This window comes from Uloborus diversus, chromosome 3, assembly GCF_026930045.1.
Source record: "Uloborus diversus isolate 005 chromosome 3, Udiv.v.3.1, whole genome shotgun sequence".
NCBI classification, from domain to species: domain Eukaryota; kingdom Metazoa; phylum Arthropoda; class Arachnida; order Araneae; family Uloboridae; genus Uloborus; species Uloborus diversus.
The window spans coordinates 55,152,561-55,167,532 of NC_072733.1; the positions used below are offsets into that span (position 1 = coordinate 55,152,561).

The 14,972-nt window shown below is 31.2% G+C and overlaps 1 protein-coding gene across 1 annotated transcript in view; it reads right to left on the bottom strand.

The window, feature by feature from the left end:
* The window catches only part of LOC129218242 (uncharacterized), a 75,306-nt gene that overhangs the window by 44,101 nt on the left and 16,233 nt on the right, over nucleotides 1–14,972 (bottom strand). The window contains 3 exon segments of the mRNA XM_054852466.1: nucleotides 3,621–3,709; nucleotides 3,711–3,870; nucleotides 9,280–9,635. Coding sequence (XP_054708441.1) covers nucleotides 3,621–3,709; nucleotides 3,711–3,870; nucleotides 9,280–9,625 — 595 coding nt within the window. The 5' untranslated portion in view covers nucleotides 9,626–9,635.

A 14,972-nucleotide genomic window follows, 5' to 3' on the forward strand; every position in this document is an offset into this window, starting at 1 on the left:
TAATGTACTATATAGGGCACAATATACGTAAGAAGGTGCCATGAAGGTTTTACACTTTTTATTTCTGTTTTAGTGTGTGAATTGACTAGCGAAATTGCTTAATTTCAAAGACCTGTAACTTTTTTACAAACCAAATACAAAAAACAATATGTATAACATGTATAGTACTTGAATGGAATATTCAATTGGCCAGGATTTTTTTTTTTTAATTCAATCACCTTTTGGTTTATAGGGATCTAAAAATCATTTTTGTCATTTTTCCCAATTTTGAGGGGCTGTAATCTATAAAGGGTACACAAACACACAGCAACAGTTACATACTCTTTTTAGCATGGTTCCAGAGATTAGTTTTTGCCGTATTTCATTTTGTGTTTCCGTCCCCTACGTGAGTTATCCCCCTTTGAATTGAGTAAAATTTTTATATTTGGGTCTTGAACTTTAACCTGTTGCCATTATTTTAATTATTAACGTACAGCTACGTAACTCAGCATGTAAGACTATCAACTTATGCACTTTAACATCAAAGTGTTAAATTAACTGTCATAAATTTAATTCAAATAGATTTTGGCCAAAATGCAAAGGTCTAAAAGTCCCATTTTTGACAACGAAAATCACTTTTGATGACCTCCAAAAAATCAAAGTTGAGAGAAAAAATAAAAGAGGTTTTAAACATCTTTCATATGCAGCTTTTAGGGATATGAATTTCAAAAAAATTAAAAATAGTCGAGCGCAACCATCCGTCGAACCTGTATGGATTGACCCATAAAACAGAAAGAAAATGCTATTTTTCTGAATTTTATTTTACGTTTGGAAATGAAAAACCAATTTCGAGTTTCTTCAAGCAAATAGTAGAAAAACAGCTCTATATTCTTGAAAAATTTTAAAGTTAAATGAATTTTCCCTCATTTGAATTTTTGTGTGTACGTGAAGGGGAAAATTATCATTTTACAAAATGTCACTAAGTTTAAAACTGATTTTGAAGACAAATGAGCTAAAATACAACTTCAAAAGTAAGGTATTTCTTTTATGATACTTAGCACATTATTGGGTATTAATTTCATCAAAGCTAATGCATTCAGGGGTCTGTCCAGGATTTTTCACAGGGTCCGTTTTTTGTGAAAAATCAAATAATTTTGTGAAATATGAATTAATTTTGTAAAAAATCAAAAAATTTTGCAAAAAAAAAAAATTGTTAAAACGAAATTTTAGAATTTAGAGATGGCACAAACTGCATCAATTAAACTTAAAGAAGTTGCGTGTTTTCCTCTTCTATGACGAGAAAATCATTCTGGATTTTTTTTTCTGATATTTGGCGGGGAAGGGGGGGGGGGGCATCGCTCTTTCAAACATCAATATTTATCTACCATTCTGCATTATGTTAAATTATACTAGATATATTTCTGTACAGTATTTAAAATAATTATAACAAAAATATAAATAAATAAAACAAAATTCAGAATAGGGTTCAGCATTCAACTTTTTGACCCAAGACTCTTAAAAAGCTCAGAATTTCATTTAAAACTTATAAATTCCGTGATTTTTACAAAATTAAAAAGATATTTCAATTGTTTACCTCTTAACAAAGCGTAATAATCATCAAAAATTCGAAAAATCGGATTCCCATAGCGGATGCAGAGATCGGCATCAAAAGTATAAAAACTGCTTGTAAAAGAAATATTTTTGATAAAATTATTTTAAAATTGCATTTTAGAGTCCTATGATAACATATCATTAATATCTGTGGACACAGTTGACCAAAAAAATAAATAAAAAAATAAATAACAGAAATAAAGAGACTTTTCATTTATTTGAATCCTAATAAAGCGAAGTTAGCTTGAAAAAAGAACAAAATATGATTCTCATATCGGATGTTTAAAAGATTGCGTTTTTCAAAATGTAGACATCTAAAGAAAAAAAAGATAATTAAAAAAGTTAATTTAAAGTTCATCATCCTTGTTAGCATCGAAAAATCAAAACCCATATAATTTTCTCCCAAAATAGCAATTAGACATCGCACCCGCACCGTAAAAACGCAAATATTGACAAGCCAACAAAATGATGAGAATATTTTCCTAATCAAGTCATTATAAAGGTTCAACGCCAGACGCTAAGTGGTGAGTTTTGAAATTGGTAACCCTATCTGAAGCGATCATATTTTTTCCTCACCTTTACTATCCCTTTGCAGTTCTAAGTTCATTTCGCAGATATATATTATTATTGTTTATTAAATCATGAGCGGAGAACAGTGCTTACCAATGCCTTTTCAAAAAAGTTTACAACAACACCGCTGCTAATTAGCTGTGATAAAACAAACAACCATTATATTTACTTGGCAGTAGCAATTATTTATCGCTTGCAGGAGCATCGCAAGAGTGCCGATTTTTTTTTTTTTTCAAAATTAGCTGATTTTGTATAAGCTGATCCCTCTAATTTGACTTAAAAAAAGGTTCCAAAAATTATCGGTTTCTACACAGAAATATGCATTATTTTGCTTTCAGATTTGCTCTTTCAATAAACAATTTGTGACAGATCCGATCTCGTTTATCAGAATTTTGTGAAAGGTCCGTTTTGTTTGATCGGGATTTTGTGAAAGGTTCGTTTTGGTTGATCGGATTTTTGTGAAGGGTCCGTTAACGGACCCAAATATCCTCTGGCCAGACCCCTGGCATTCCTTAAAGATTGAGATTAAAAAATAAAAATGCTTAATTGTGAGAAAATTGAAATATTTTCAGTTTTTGAAACTCAGTTAAAAGTTAACTACAATAACTTTAAAAATTTTACTGATATCAGATTGATTACCCTACTCCATAGATTGCAAAAACATAACTTTTATGTTTTCATAAAATAGTTAATAAGATACAAGCCTTCAAAAGTGCAATATTTAGCATTTCTGAGAATGCTGTTCAATTTGACCAATTTTCAATCGCATGTAACTATTTAAATAAAAAATTTTAAGCAAAAATATTTCAGATATTTTTGTATAGGCATAAAAGGAACCTGTATACCCAAATTTCATAAAAATCTGTTACCATGCGGCCACCACTTTTTTTGCGAATTTTGCTCATTTCGCATGGAATGACTCATATATAAAGTTTGATGCTGTTTTTAAAGTTGAATTCAACAGTTGCTTTTATTGAAGAGGATTAAAATTTAATTGAGTGACTGAAGTAAATTTTTCTTTCAGTGGAATGTATTTAAAAAAATAGTTTCACATTAAAATAAGCTTCAAACTATTGAAATAAAATCTTTAATTTTATCACATATGAAAATAAAGTTTTTTTTGCAAATTAAATTAAGATAAAAAGTGTAAATAACTATCTAGCATACACAATTCAAATTTTAACACCAGGAAGCATGCATCATACTAATGGCAACAACTACTTTTGTTCATTTTTCTGCTCTCAGAAAAAGCATCAATTAATCAACATAATAAATTTGTTAAATGATAAAAATAAATCTTACTTTTGATGATTAAAATAAAAGCAACTTGCATATATACACATAGAAAACTTACGTTTAAAGTTTTGCATTAAGTTCTTCCCAAAGGTTAAATAAAAGGAAAACAGAACAAAAGGAAATAAAAAAATAAAAGGAAAATACAAAATATATGAATCACTCACCTTTTTCTGCATCAATGGCAGTAAATAGGCCATTATTTCCAACTACTAAGCATTCAGATATGTGATCAAAATTAATGTCGATATTACAAGGAAACAGAGGTCGGAATGCCATGTAAGGGTAATCTCCATCTTTCTTTGCCAGTGGGTGCATCTATTCCTACCAAGCCCACTTCTTCATTCTTATAAGCAAAAATTATTACTCCATTGGAGGAATATGTTTTACTTACAAAATTCAACGATGAGGAGAAAGCTGGAAGTTAAGAGGAAAATGGAAAATAAAATGAGAAAAATGATTGTAAAAAAATATTGAAAACATATCTAATTATTAATATTAATTTATCTTAATATGCTTTGTTTCCTTGTTTGTAAGAAAAAAGCTAAACTTACTGTTCCTCACACCAGTAGTACTTATAAGTCAAAATTTAAAAAAGTTAAAATAAATAGTTCTAGATAAATAAACACAATAAATTAGAACAGTATTAAGCAAAGTACTAAGCTAACCTTTTTATCACCACGACAAAAAGAATATATTTTGTACCTACTAATGTTGAATTAAAAATTCAAAAATTAGTCACATGAAATTTTTGCACAACTTTTCAATGGATTATACATTTGAATTTTTAGTTCCCACGTGGTATCATTAAAAAAAAAACTATGGTAACCAACCATTCAACCAACAAACCAAACTTCAAACCAACCATTTACTGGTAAACAAGATCCCTTCAGATCAAAAACACTACTTGGCAGAGGATGTTTGAGAGTCACTGTTCTTTTTACACAATCTACTGCCCTAAAATTAGTGTGGCTCCGCCCCCCCCCCCCCCCCCCCCCCCCCATCTGTTGAAATTTATTAGTTATTTTTTCAACCATCTTGTAGAGATTTTCTTAGAACATGGTACTTAATGGGAATTGTTTGTTAGAGCTCTTAAGTTTGAAACAAATCAAAATGATACAAAAGACAATGTTGTTCTCATATTTCTTTAAAACAGTTCTCCAAGATGAGCATCAAAACATCTTTTTTCAGCCAAAAATATCAGGCTGTACAGAAATATTCAAAATATAAGGCTATATTAGGCTGTATAGAAATATTCGAAAATTTAATTCCCACAGTTGTAGGTAGATTAATAATGTTTAAGAAGCAGAGGGAAAAAAAAGAAATGCAGTAAACTCTTGATTACCCTTAAGCATTCACACTTGCAAAAGAATCTTTTTTGCCAATGATGCACCCATTTTAATTTAGTTAAAAAGTCTATTTTTAGAAAATTTTATTTTTTTTCTTCCCTTTCCGTTCCAATGACATCCCAAGGCCAATTGAACTTGACTAGTCAAAATCTAAGTTTTAAATCTACTCTTACTGTTTCAAATCAACTAACGTTACTGGTTTTTAGATCTGCACTAGTAACCATTTATACAAAATTTTTTCCTAATTTAGAATTCTTCATTATGAATGTTGCAATTAACAAAATAACTATGTAACCTGTTCATTTAGTATGCAATAGAAATGAATCACAAACATAACAAATCAAAATCAACACTGCCTTATTTAAAATTATTAATAGTATACTGATCATAAATATCAATTCACAAAACTACACCATTGGGGCATTGGAAAAGGCAACATTGACACTGCATGTAAGCTGAAACACTTACACATACTGACAGCACATAGCGTTAAGTAATGTAAAAAAGAGAGAGTTATAGCATTAAACGAAATAAACTTAAGTAGATAAATATGCACATGAAAGGGAGGGGATATTAAATGTGTTAGACTGAACCCTATGCAAAATACAGTGAAACCTGTGTATAACAATATTGTCTGTAACAATAAACCTGTCTATAACTATATTTTCCTTGGTCCCATCAAAATTTTAGCATAAATAATCAAAGTGTCTATAATGATAACCTGTCTATAAAGTCCCAACAGGATCGTTGTAGGCAGGTTTTACTGTATAAACACTTATATATTATATTTTTAGAGGACTTTCAACTTGGTTGCCAGCTAGCTGCAGTGGGTTCCCATAACAATTCTGGTTGTCTTATTGTCATCTGGATGTCAGTTTTAACTGCTCAAAACTAATCTAGATGAGAAGTTGGGAATATTGAAAAATTATTTAGTCTGTTTCTGTGAGAGGAAAAAGTTCAGTGCATAGCTGCCAACATGCCAACTTAAAAAATCTTACAATGCATGCGGCGGCTATACTTCTACGCTTTTTTGACCATTATAAAGCAAAGTATTAAAATTTAAAGTATTATATTTTCAAATCCTCACCTTTACTTGATCTGTGCTTTTATAAGCAACAAAAAAATTTAAAAATAAGAGATTTTTTGCGCGTTTCAACATTGTCTAAATCATGCTTTTAGGGGTTGTTCTCAAAAGTACTGGAAGTAAAAGGAAACTTCAGCCGTTCGACATTTATTGCAAAATTAAAACCAAAAAAATTTAAAATCTTACAAATCTGCCATAAAACCTTATAATCGTACAAAACGTCCGAAAATCTTACAATGCATGACTAAATCGTAAAAGTTGGCAGATATGTTAGTGGGAGGAAAGATTTTCCATTCTTTCATTATAGTGTACGAAATAGGGATACAACACCTAGAGAGTCAGAGGGGGGACAATGCCAAAGACAATCGACCGTAACAGGCACAAATCCATGGGGTAAAAAATATATCCTGCGGTTGTTAACTGAAAATTGAACATTTGAAAATTTTTCTTCTGACCGACAGTGAGAGGTCTTCCCTGAAGTCTCAAACAATGAATATCAACATCAATAGGCGATAAATAACTCATAATGTATTGAATAGTTTTGTAGGTCTAATAATAATGCTTTTCAGAATAAGAACTACCTTATTTTGCAGTTTTTTCTTTTCTCTTTCACATTTACCCTTTCTTTGAAGAGGAGATAATTCAGTTAAATTCATTTCTTCAGAAGCTCTATTTTCTAATCTTGTATTTTTTACAGCTATAGATGCTGATATGACTGTTAAGTACGATAATCTTTGTAAACTCTCAAAGAGTTATCTTTTTTTAGCATACTAAAACTAACAAATGCAAAATGGGATTTTCTCCTTTCACAGAAACAAATACAAAAACAGGCTCTGGACCCAGCTATACTGGTCCTAGTCAATTTACAATCCCCAGTGAAGATCAATGACCCTCTTAAAACTATCTACTCCCGTGCTCATTACCACCTCTTCCGGTAAGCAGGGCTGCGGAGTCGTAAAGAAAATGGCCGACTCCGACTCCTGGATTTTGAAACGCCCGACTCCAACTCCGACTCCGATTTTTTTTTAATTTTTTTAATTGTATTTTTTCAACTCCCTCTCTCCATTCAAGGGAAGGGGGAAAACCTCTTAACACAGATTGAAATATTAATTCCTTTTTATGAAAATTTCGCATTTTTTTTTTATTGTAAACCCAAGACGCCATACAACGTTAGAAATTCAATTTAAAAATCAAACTTTCCAATAGTTACGAGTTAAAAAGTGAGATGACTTAAAAATCCCTTTTAAAATTTTTAAAAAGGATTATCTGTAATTTTCCCACCTTTAATGTTTAACAAATAGATATTGATCAAATCGTGTGCTTTCAATTTTTGAAAGCTGTAACTTGAGAGAAAAAAAAAACCTTTTTTTCTAAATCCAAGTTCTTGAGAGGGGGTGGTTTGCCCCGGGTGACACCCATCTGGTCGATGACACCCAAAGTTAATTTCAGAGTTTATAAAAAAATATTAATACTTTAATTCTGAAAATTTTCACGAATATATTTTAAATTATATTTCATCAAAAAAATTTCAACGAAAATAGGGCACATATACGTCAGGAGCTAATTTTACATAAAACGCGGCGGTATACAAATTTGTACGAATAACTTTTACTATACCTATATTTCTTCTTCGCTAAATTTTTAATTTAAATTTTATTGGCTGCTTTAGAATCAACCTAAATATGAAGATTTTAAGATTAACTGCTATTCTTGAGTGTTGTAATCAAGAAATCATTTACTTATTTTGTTCCATACTTTTCAGTGAGAACCAAGCTTACAGAAATAGTCTTAATAAAGAAAAAATCATTAGATTATTTCATCGAATCTTTTGGATTCGTGCTTTCGCGCCAGAACTTCTTTGAATTTGCCGATCACACTTAAACGTTTCAACCTTAGCTACGGGTGTCGACTTACTAATTTGTTACGTTTCTTTTACTATTTTATAAGTGAGATCGAACAAAACACTATATTTCATTTTTATTTGAAAGTGATTACTTGAAAATGTTAGGCAACAAAACCGTTTGCTGACAGTTGCTATTAGTTAAGTTAAAAAGCAAGCAAACTAGGGGACGGCTACAGAAAGTTCGGTAAGCATTCAAGCTAGATAATTGCCACAATGGCAGTTATTTTCTCATTAGTATCTTTTTATACATGTAATCGAACCAATTGGTAATCAGTTTTTAAAAAATGCAAGGAGAGTCAGTGAAAAGGAAAGAAAAAAAGAAGCCCGGAGTCGGAGTCGGAGTCGGCATGTTTTCTAACGACTCCGACTCTAACTCCTTTATCCCAAAATCAGTCCGACTCCGACTCTTCGACTCCGACTCCACAGCCCTGCCGGTAAGCTCTTCCAAGGTCCCACTACCCTGCTAAAATAATAATTTTTCCTAATATCCATGTTAGCCTGATATATAAATAGCTTAAAACAATGATCCCTTGTCCAGTTTTCAGTGCTTAACTTCAGCCCCGTAACATCTTTTCTTTTAATAAATTTAAACAACTGAATCATGTCCCCTTGGTCTCTTTGCTCAAGACTGTACATTTTTAGCCTTCTAAGCCTGGAATCATAGTCGAAATGAGAAAGTCCGTTTATTAGCCTTGTAGCCCGCCTTTGAACCCTTTCCAATACATTAATGTCTTTCTTAAGATAAGGAGACCAAAACTAAACAGCACACTCCAAATGGGGTCTTACCAAACTTCTATATAAGGGCAGAAGAACTTCTTTAGATTTGTTTGAAATAGATCTATTGATAAACCCAAGCATCTTATTGGCTTTGTTGCTAGCTACGCTACACTGTTGGCTGAACTTTAAATCCTGACTTATTAAGACACCCAGATCAGTAACTTTTTCTGCCTGACTAATGACTGAACCTTGCAAATAATAACTTGTACACTCTTTTCCATGCCCTAAATGGAGCACTTGACATTTCCCAACATTAACAGCCATACCCCATTTATAAGCCCACTCCGTCATATGATCTGGATCCTGAAGAGGTGATCTGAAGAAGTGTTCAACATTCATAATTTCACATCTAAACCAGTTCCAAGCAATCAAAATTGACATCCTGACCTCATTAAGACAAATAGCATAGCTTAGTGGTGCCTGCTGGAGCTGACAATGAACTTGAAAGTCCACAAAATAATAGTTTTGTTCCAATTAATTCGAACACTATAGTAACAGTAACGCAGAACTGGTAACATTTTCATTTCAGGTTTACTATTTCCATACATACATTGGCTGGATCTGTCTAATCTAACACTCTAAATTGAAGTTGAGGGTAATTTAATCCCTAGACTAATTGAAATTGTGAAGCTTTGCATTCGCCTTAGTTTATGTATGTTTTATATCTACAATACATGTGCATGTAACATATTGATCTGAACACTTTCACTTACATATATTGTAAAACATAGATCTCCACTTGTTTGTTAAACGACATGTTCCATTCAAATCATTTGGCATGTTGCAAGGCAGGAAGAATACAAAAACAACAACAAAAAGCACGCATAAAATCAACGACAATATAAACATAACAATCCGCAAAGGAGACATAGGAAGAGTCTTCGTGCATACTTCAGTTTCAGATTCCCTAATGCTCTTAGATAAACATTCAGAAGCATCATAAGGGTTTTTAAAGCTTAGCTTATCATTTTTATCTTCTTTTCCAGGTCCAGACTCATCATCATCACTTTGATTCTGAGGCAATGGCATATAATGCCTTGGTGTAGTATTGAGCTTCATGTTGAATGATCTAAGTCAAAAGAAAATGTAACTAGTAAAATTTTTAATTAATCTTGTTGTATAACAATAAAATATAACTTCAAAAACTCACTAAACATAGATATAATCATTGATTAAAAGAGGCTTCATTTTCTTTTCAACAGATTTAAATTAAAAATACTGGTTTATTTAATTATTCATTGAAAGTTTGAGAGAAACAAAAAAGTAAAATGTTTTGTAAGAATGCATTCTTAAACATTTACAACACCTATTGGTTGAATATTAATGCAACAATTAGTTTAGTGCGGGGTTGGCTAGTTTTTGCTACCAATGTCAAAAACCCAGATTTTCATCACCTGTTTGCTAAAGCGGCAAGAGTAGAATTTTGATTGACGACTTACAAATGCAATATTTCATTTTTTTTTTCAAAGTAAGTAAAAAACCAAATATTCTATACAAAATTTTAAATACAATTTTTGCTCAGGTGATAGAATGTCTCATAGAACTAGAGATATATAGGTGGTTGTTCTGTCCTCCTTAATTACTTTCCTCAGAATTAACACCCAAGTGAAGGAGAAATAAGGCATTCCTTCACTGAGGGAAGAAAAAGTCTTGATATTTCTCCTGTATTACAGTAGGCGCCGTTTGATGTGATCACGGTAAATGTTATCATTTACTGAATATTATTCAAATTACGAAGCCCTGGAACACTTCTATATTACCATGTGTTAAAAAAATTGGATATTGTTATCACTGCCTTCATTTGTTTTTACCTTTCCATAAAATTTCATTTTTTTTCCTCTTTTTTTTCTCCTCAATCAACATAAATACAAAGGCAAATACTGACACGTAGCTTCCAGGAAAACAAGTTTCCTTTTTATCAGTAAAGCAGAAGATTTTTCTCCCTGCTTACACTGAAAACTTCATTCTAAACGGTCAAACATTTCAAAAATTTAGAAAAGACGCAATGATTCAACTGTCAAGGGAAAAAAATGACATTTCAAAACGCTTTAGCAATTTTGCCGTTACGAATCACAGAAATGCTGCAGAAGAGCTGATGAGTGACGAGATTGAAAACTAAGTGAAGCCAAATGAAAATTTAAACAAAAAGCGAAATCGTGCTGGAAAAGATAGTGAAGTTGAATCTGCTTTGAAACTGTGGTATGTGAATGTCAGGGAAAAGGATGCGCAAGTAAACGGTCCATTAATGCGACAAAAAGCAGAAGATCTTGCTTTTAAAATGGACAAAAAAGACAGACTCTGTAGTATCGGATGGATAGTTTAATCGATGGAAAAAAGAGCTATTCCATTCTGCTAATTTAGTTAATTTATAGTTTAAAACTGCGTTCAGTTGAGTCATTGTAATTTGCAGCTGTGACAATCAATGCTTCTTAATAGAAAAAAAATTCATTTTGGGCGTCCTGGATTATATTCGGATATTGTTATCAGTCAGTTATTGTTATCAAATTACATTTGTCCCAAAGTGATCACATTAAGCGAAGCCTATTGTATTAGACTACTGGCATAAAAACTAAATAGCTTAAAAATCTTTATGGAATCAGGGGGGGGGGGGGAAGCTGGCTTTGAAAATTTAATACATTTACTAATTTTACACAATTTTTAATAAATTTACTAATTTAAAAGATATAACTTTTAAATATTAAAAGAATTACTCAAAAAATATTTAATATGTATAAATGTTTTATAATGTTTGACATTTTGTTATTGTAAGTAGTATAAAACACATATTTGTAATTTTGGTTTTGCAAGGGGCAGGGAAAAAAAACCAAGTGCAGCAAAGCTTTTTAAAAAAGGAGGGGAGCTACTTTCTAATTTATGCATACATGTAACTAGTGATATTTCTTGTCTGATGCTGATTGTGTTTTTCTTTTAAGCTAATTCCCAATTTATTTCTTAAGTGGATCACAAAACTCATAGTATTCAGTTTTGTGACTTGGAAACAGTTACAGAAGGACTTTCCATGTGTTCTAGCAGGTTGTTTTAGTATTCCAGGAATTTCAAGGTCTTGAAAAAATTTTGTAAAACTCAAGGACTTTCATACTTTCCCAGGCTGTTGTACATATCTAAGTGTTAAACCAAATTCAAAACTTGTCACAATCAGTACTAAGATATAACAGGTCAAGTTTATGATAAATGGGACAACAAATAAGTGATAGAAACTGGTACATAGAACAGAATTCTCTAAATTAACATGTGCCTACTAATTTGCTTGCAGCTCCCATGCTTTCAACTTTTGTACATGTTATTTCATCATGTAATAAAGCAGCAAGAGTGACTGCAATTCGGGAGGCAACCCCCCCCCCCCTCCAACCCTTTTGATGGTTCATTTATTTATTTTACTTTGTATATCTGTTAACGAAACATTATTTAATGCAAGCAGTAACTTAAGTTATGTATTCATTGTTTAGATATTAGTAAATCAATTATTTTACTTAAACGGCCATACTTTCTTAATGAAATTATTGCCAAGTGTTTGACATCAAAATACTTTGGGGTAAATAATGCAAGTCAAATTCATGTCTAAGTGTTTCTTTGGGGAAAGTTATTATGAACATAATTCATGAAAATCTTAAGAAAAGCATGAGTGAAGCTTTTTATAGCAGTAAGTTACCATCCCTAAGCCAGGGCTAAGGCAAAAACTTGCCGGGATGTATGTACATTGCAAATGAGTTAAGCTGTTAGATTTGCATCAATTACCACTCAAATTTTACTAAGGCTAGTTTTGAGGGCATATAACTTTTTTCTCTTTCATTTTTTTGCTGCAGGTAAAAAACTTATGGTTTTTAGTTGTGAGTTTTTTTTTTGCCCCCCCCCCCCTCCCACTTTTCAGTCCTAATTGCCACCTATGAGGAAAAATCATTTTTATACTCATGCAAATTCTGGAGGTACTTTTTGCAACAACTCTTCCCAAGAAAATACTCAAACCTCCTGGACCATTACTGGTTCTAAAACTTTCATGTATCAAAACCAAGGTACAGTAGATCCCGTAAATTTTATTAGCACTGCTTGACATAAATTTGTAAAATCTAATTTTATTCATCCAGTTCACAGGGAATGATGCACAAGTTTTTAACTACAGTTGAGCCTCTATATTGAACTTCCACAAATTGAAATTTTTCTATATATCGAATTTCCAGCAAATTTCCATGACCATACACATAGAAAAATTGTTTCTATATATCAAAAAGATAAGTCATTGCTCCGGTCTGGAATTCGTAAATTCTCTCAAATTCATTTAAGTTGATTATTTAAATATAAGTTTATGAAATTTGCTTTTTAAAAAGTTAACTTGTTTACCCATATAGCTCTCAATAATATATTTAAGACTTTACTTTGCTTCTTTTAAGAATGTGTGCCTCTATTTTTTGGATGTAAAGTAAAATTTAAAGTTTATTATTTTAGTATGAATTTATAAATTTGTTTTTTAGAAAGTTAATGTGCTTACCATGAATCTCTTAATAAAAAATTTAAGATGTTGGTTTGCACCTTTAAAGAATGTGAAACTTTATTTTCTGGGATTAAAATAAAATTAAGTTGATTGTTTTAACGCTAAGTTTATTAATTTGTTTTTAAAATAGTGAAGATGGCCTGTTTTAATAATTTCTTTTTCTACTTATATGTTAAATATCTTTTACATGCGTACGATTCTTAATAAAAAGAATTTCAAAGCAAAATTATGTTTATGTCATTACAAAACTGGAAGCAAGAGAATGTATTGCTTTATAACAAGGTTATTTTGTTTCTACTTTTTTTTTTTCTACGTCATGCAAGTCTAATTACAACTATGACTTATTGTAAAAATAGATGTGAATTATAAAACTGTTCACTAATAATATATTTTTAAAGAAATGATGTGCGAAACAAATTCGATTTATTATTTTGATGCAGTGTTACACAAAAATATGAGAACAAGCAATGTAACTAAAAGTAACAGTAAAGCCGGATATCCGCGGGATATCAGTCTGAATGTCTGAATCCGGCAAATGAGGAGACACAGGATATCCGGAATCCATTAAGACCACTACCCGGTGCATCCCAAAAAAGAACCGAAATTTTTTTTAATGCTTGTGCTTCACTGCATGCCTTCTTGGTTAATTGTTAGTAGAGATGAAAATTGTCGGGGGAAAAAACGAAAATTTTGGAAAAAAAAACGCCTCCCCCCCCCCCCAAAGTGATTTATTTCCACTCAAGAAAAATTGAAACAATTTTTTCAACTTTTCAGGAAGTTAATTGAAATTTTCAGCAAAAATTGTTTAGAAAATTCTCATACTTAAATTATGATGCAATTTCCTCCCCCCACCTTATCCTTGTATGTTAAAATACTAACTTTGATAATGCAAGTTGTTGTATGATAATATAATTTGCATATGGGGTGATTCCACAGTATTTGTAGCCTGATATGCTAATTTTTTTTTTCTAATAAGAAGAATGAAAGGTTGTCAAAGTAAGAAAAGCAATTTATTTATATTTTTCATTGCTATTCAAAAATAAATGCAAATGCAGTGATACGCAAAAAACACACAACAAAACCTCAAATAATTGAAAAATCACACTATTCACACATTTAATTTTAAACTCTTGTTGACCACTATATTTTCCCTCAAAAAGCTATTATCTATGGCTAGTGAAAAGTGGCTTAAGTCACAAAATGTTGCGTTTCATATCTCTGTGAATATTGGTCGAACTAATTTCGAACTTTTTGCGTTGGAATTATTTTTTTAATGGAGATTATTTCCCCGAACATAAGTTAGGGGACCTGAGGCCCGTACAAAAAGTTAAATTTCGTATTTTTTGACTTTTTTATTTTCACTTCAAACTTTCAATATCTGAACCCTGCATCTGCTTTTGAACATTTTTGCAATTGGAGGTATACATCTAGGACTAACAGTTGTGAAAATAAAGGTCTTGCAGGTTAAAAGAGAACACCCTGTATATGATTCCGAAATAAAAAATATGCATTAGTTGTTGCACAGTCATAAGACATTTCCTTTTTTTTTTCCTGACTAACGTTTAATATTTAATTGGGCACGTTTAATATGAATTAAAATTATTGCATTGCTAATATTTTTATGAATATAAAATAAAAAGGAATATTATATTACCTAGTTATGTAAATGATGTATTAATAAATTAAAATATAGTAACTTTTTATTTATTTTTAATAAGAAATGAACATTACTATGATTAATAATTTTTATATTGGAATTACCATAGCTGAAAAAATAAATATTGAAAATATCATGATATTTTCAAAATAAATATCGGATATATATCGGTGAACCCTGACTAACACCCAAAAAACGTCTTCTTTGTCATTAAAAGTCATCTAAAACCGAGTTTCCAGAAC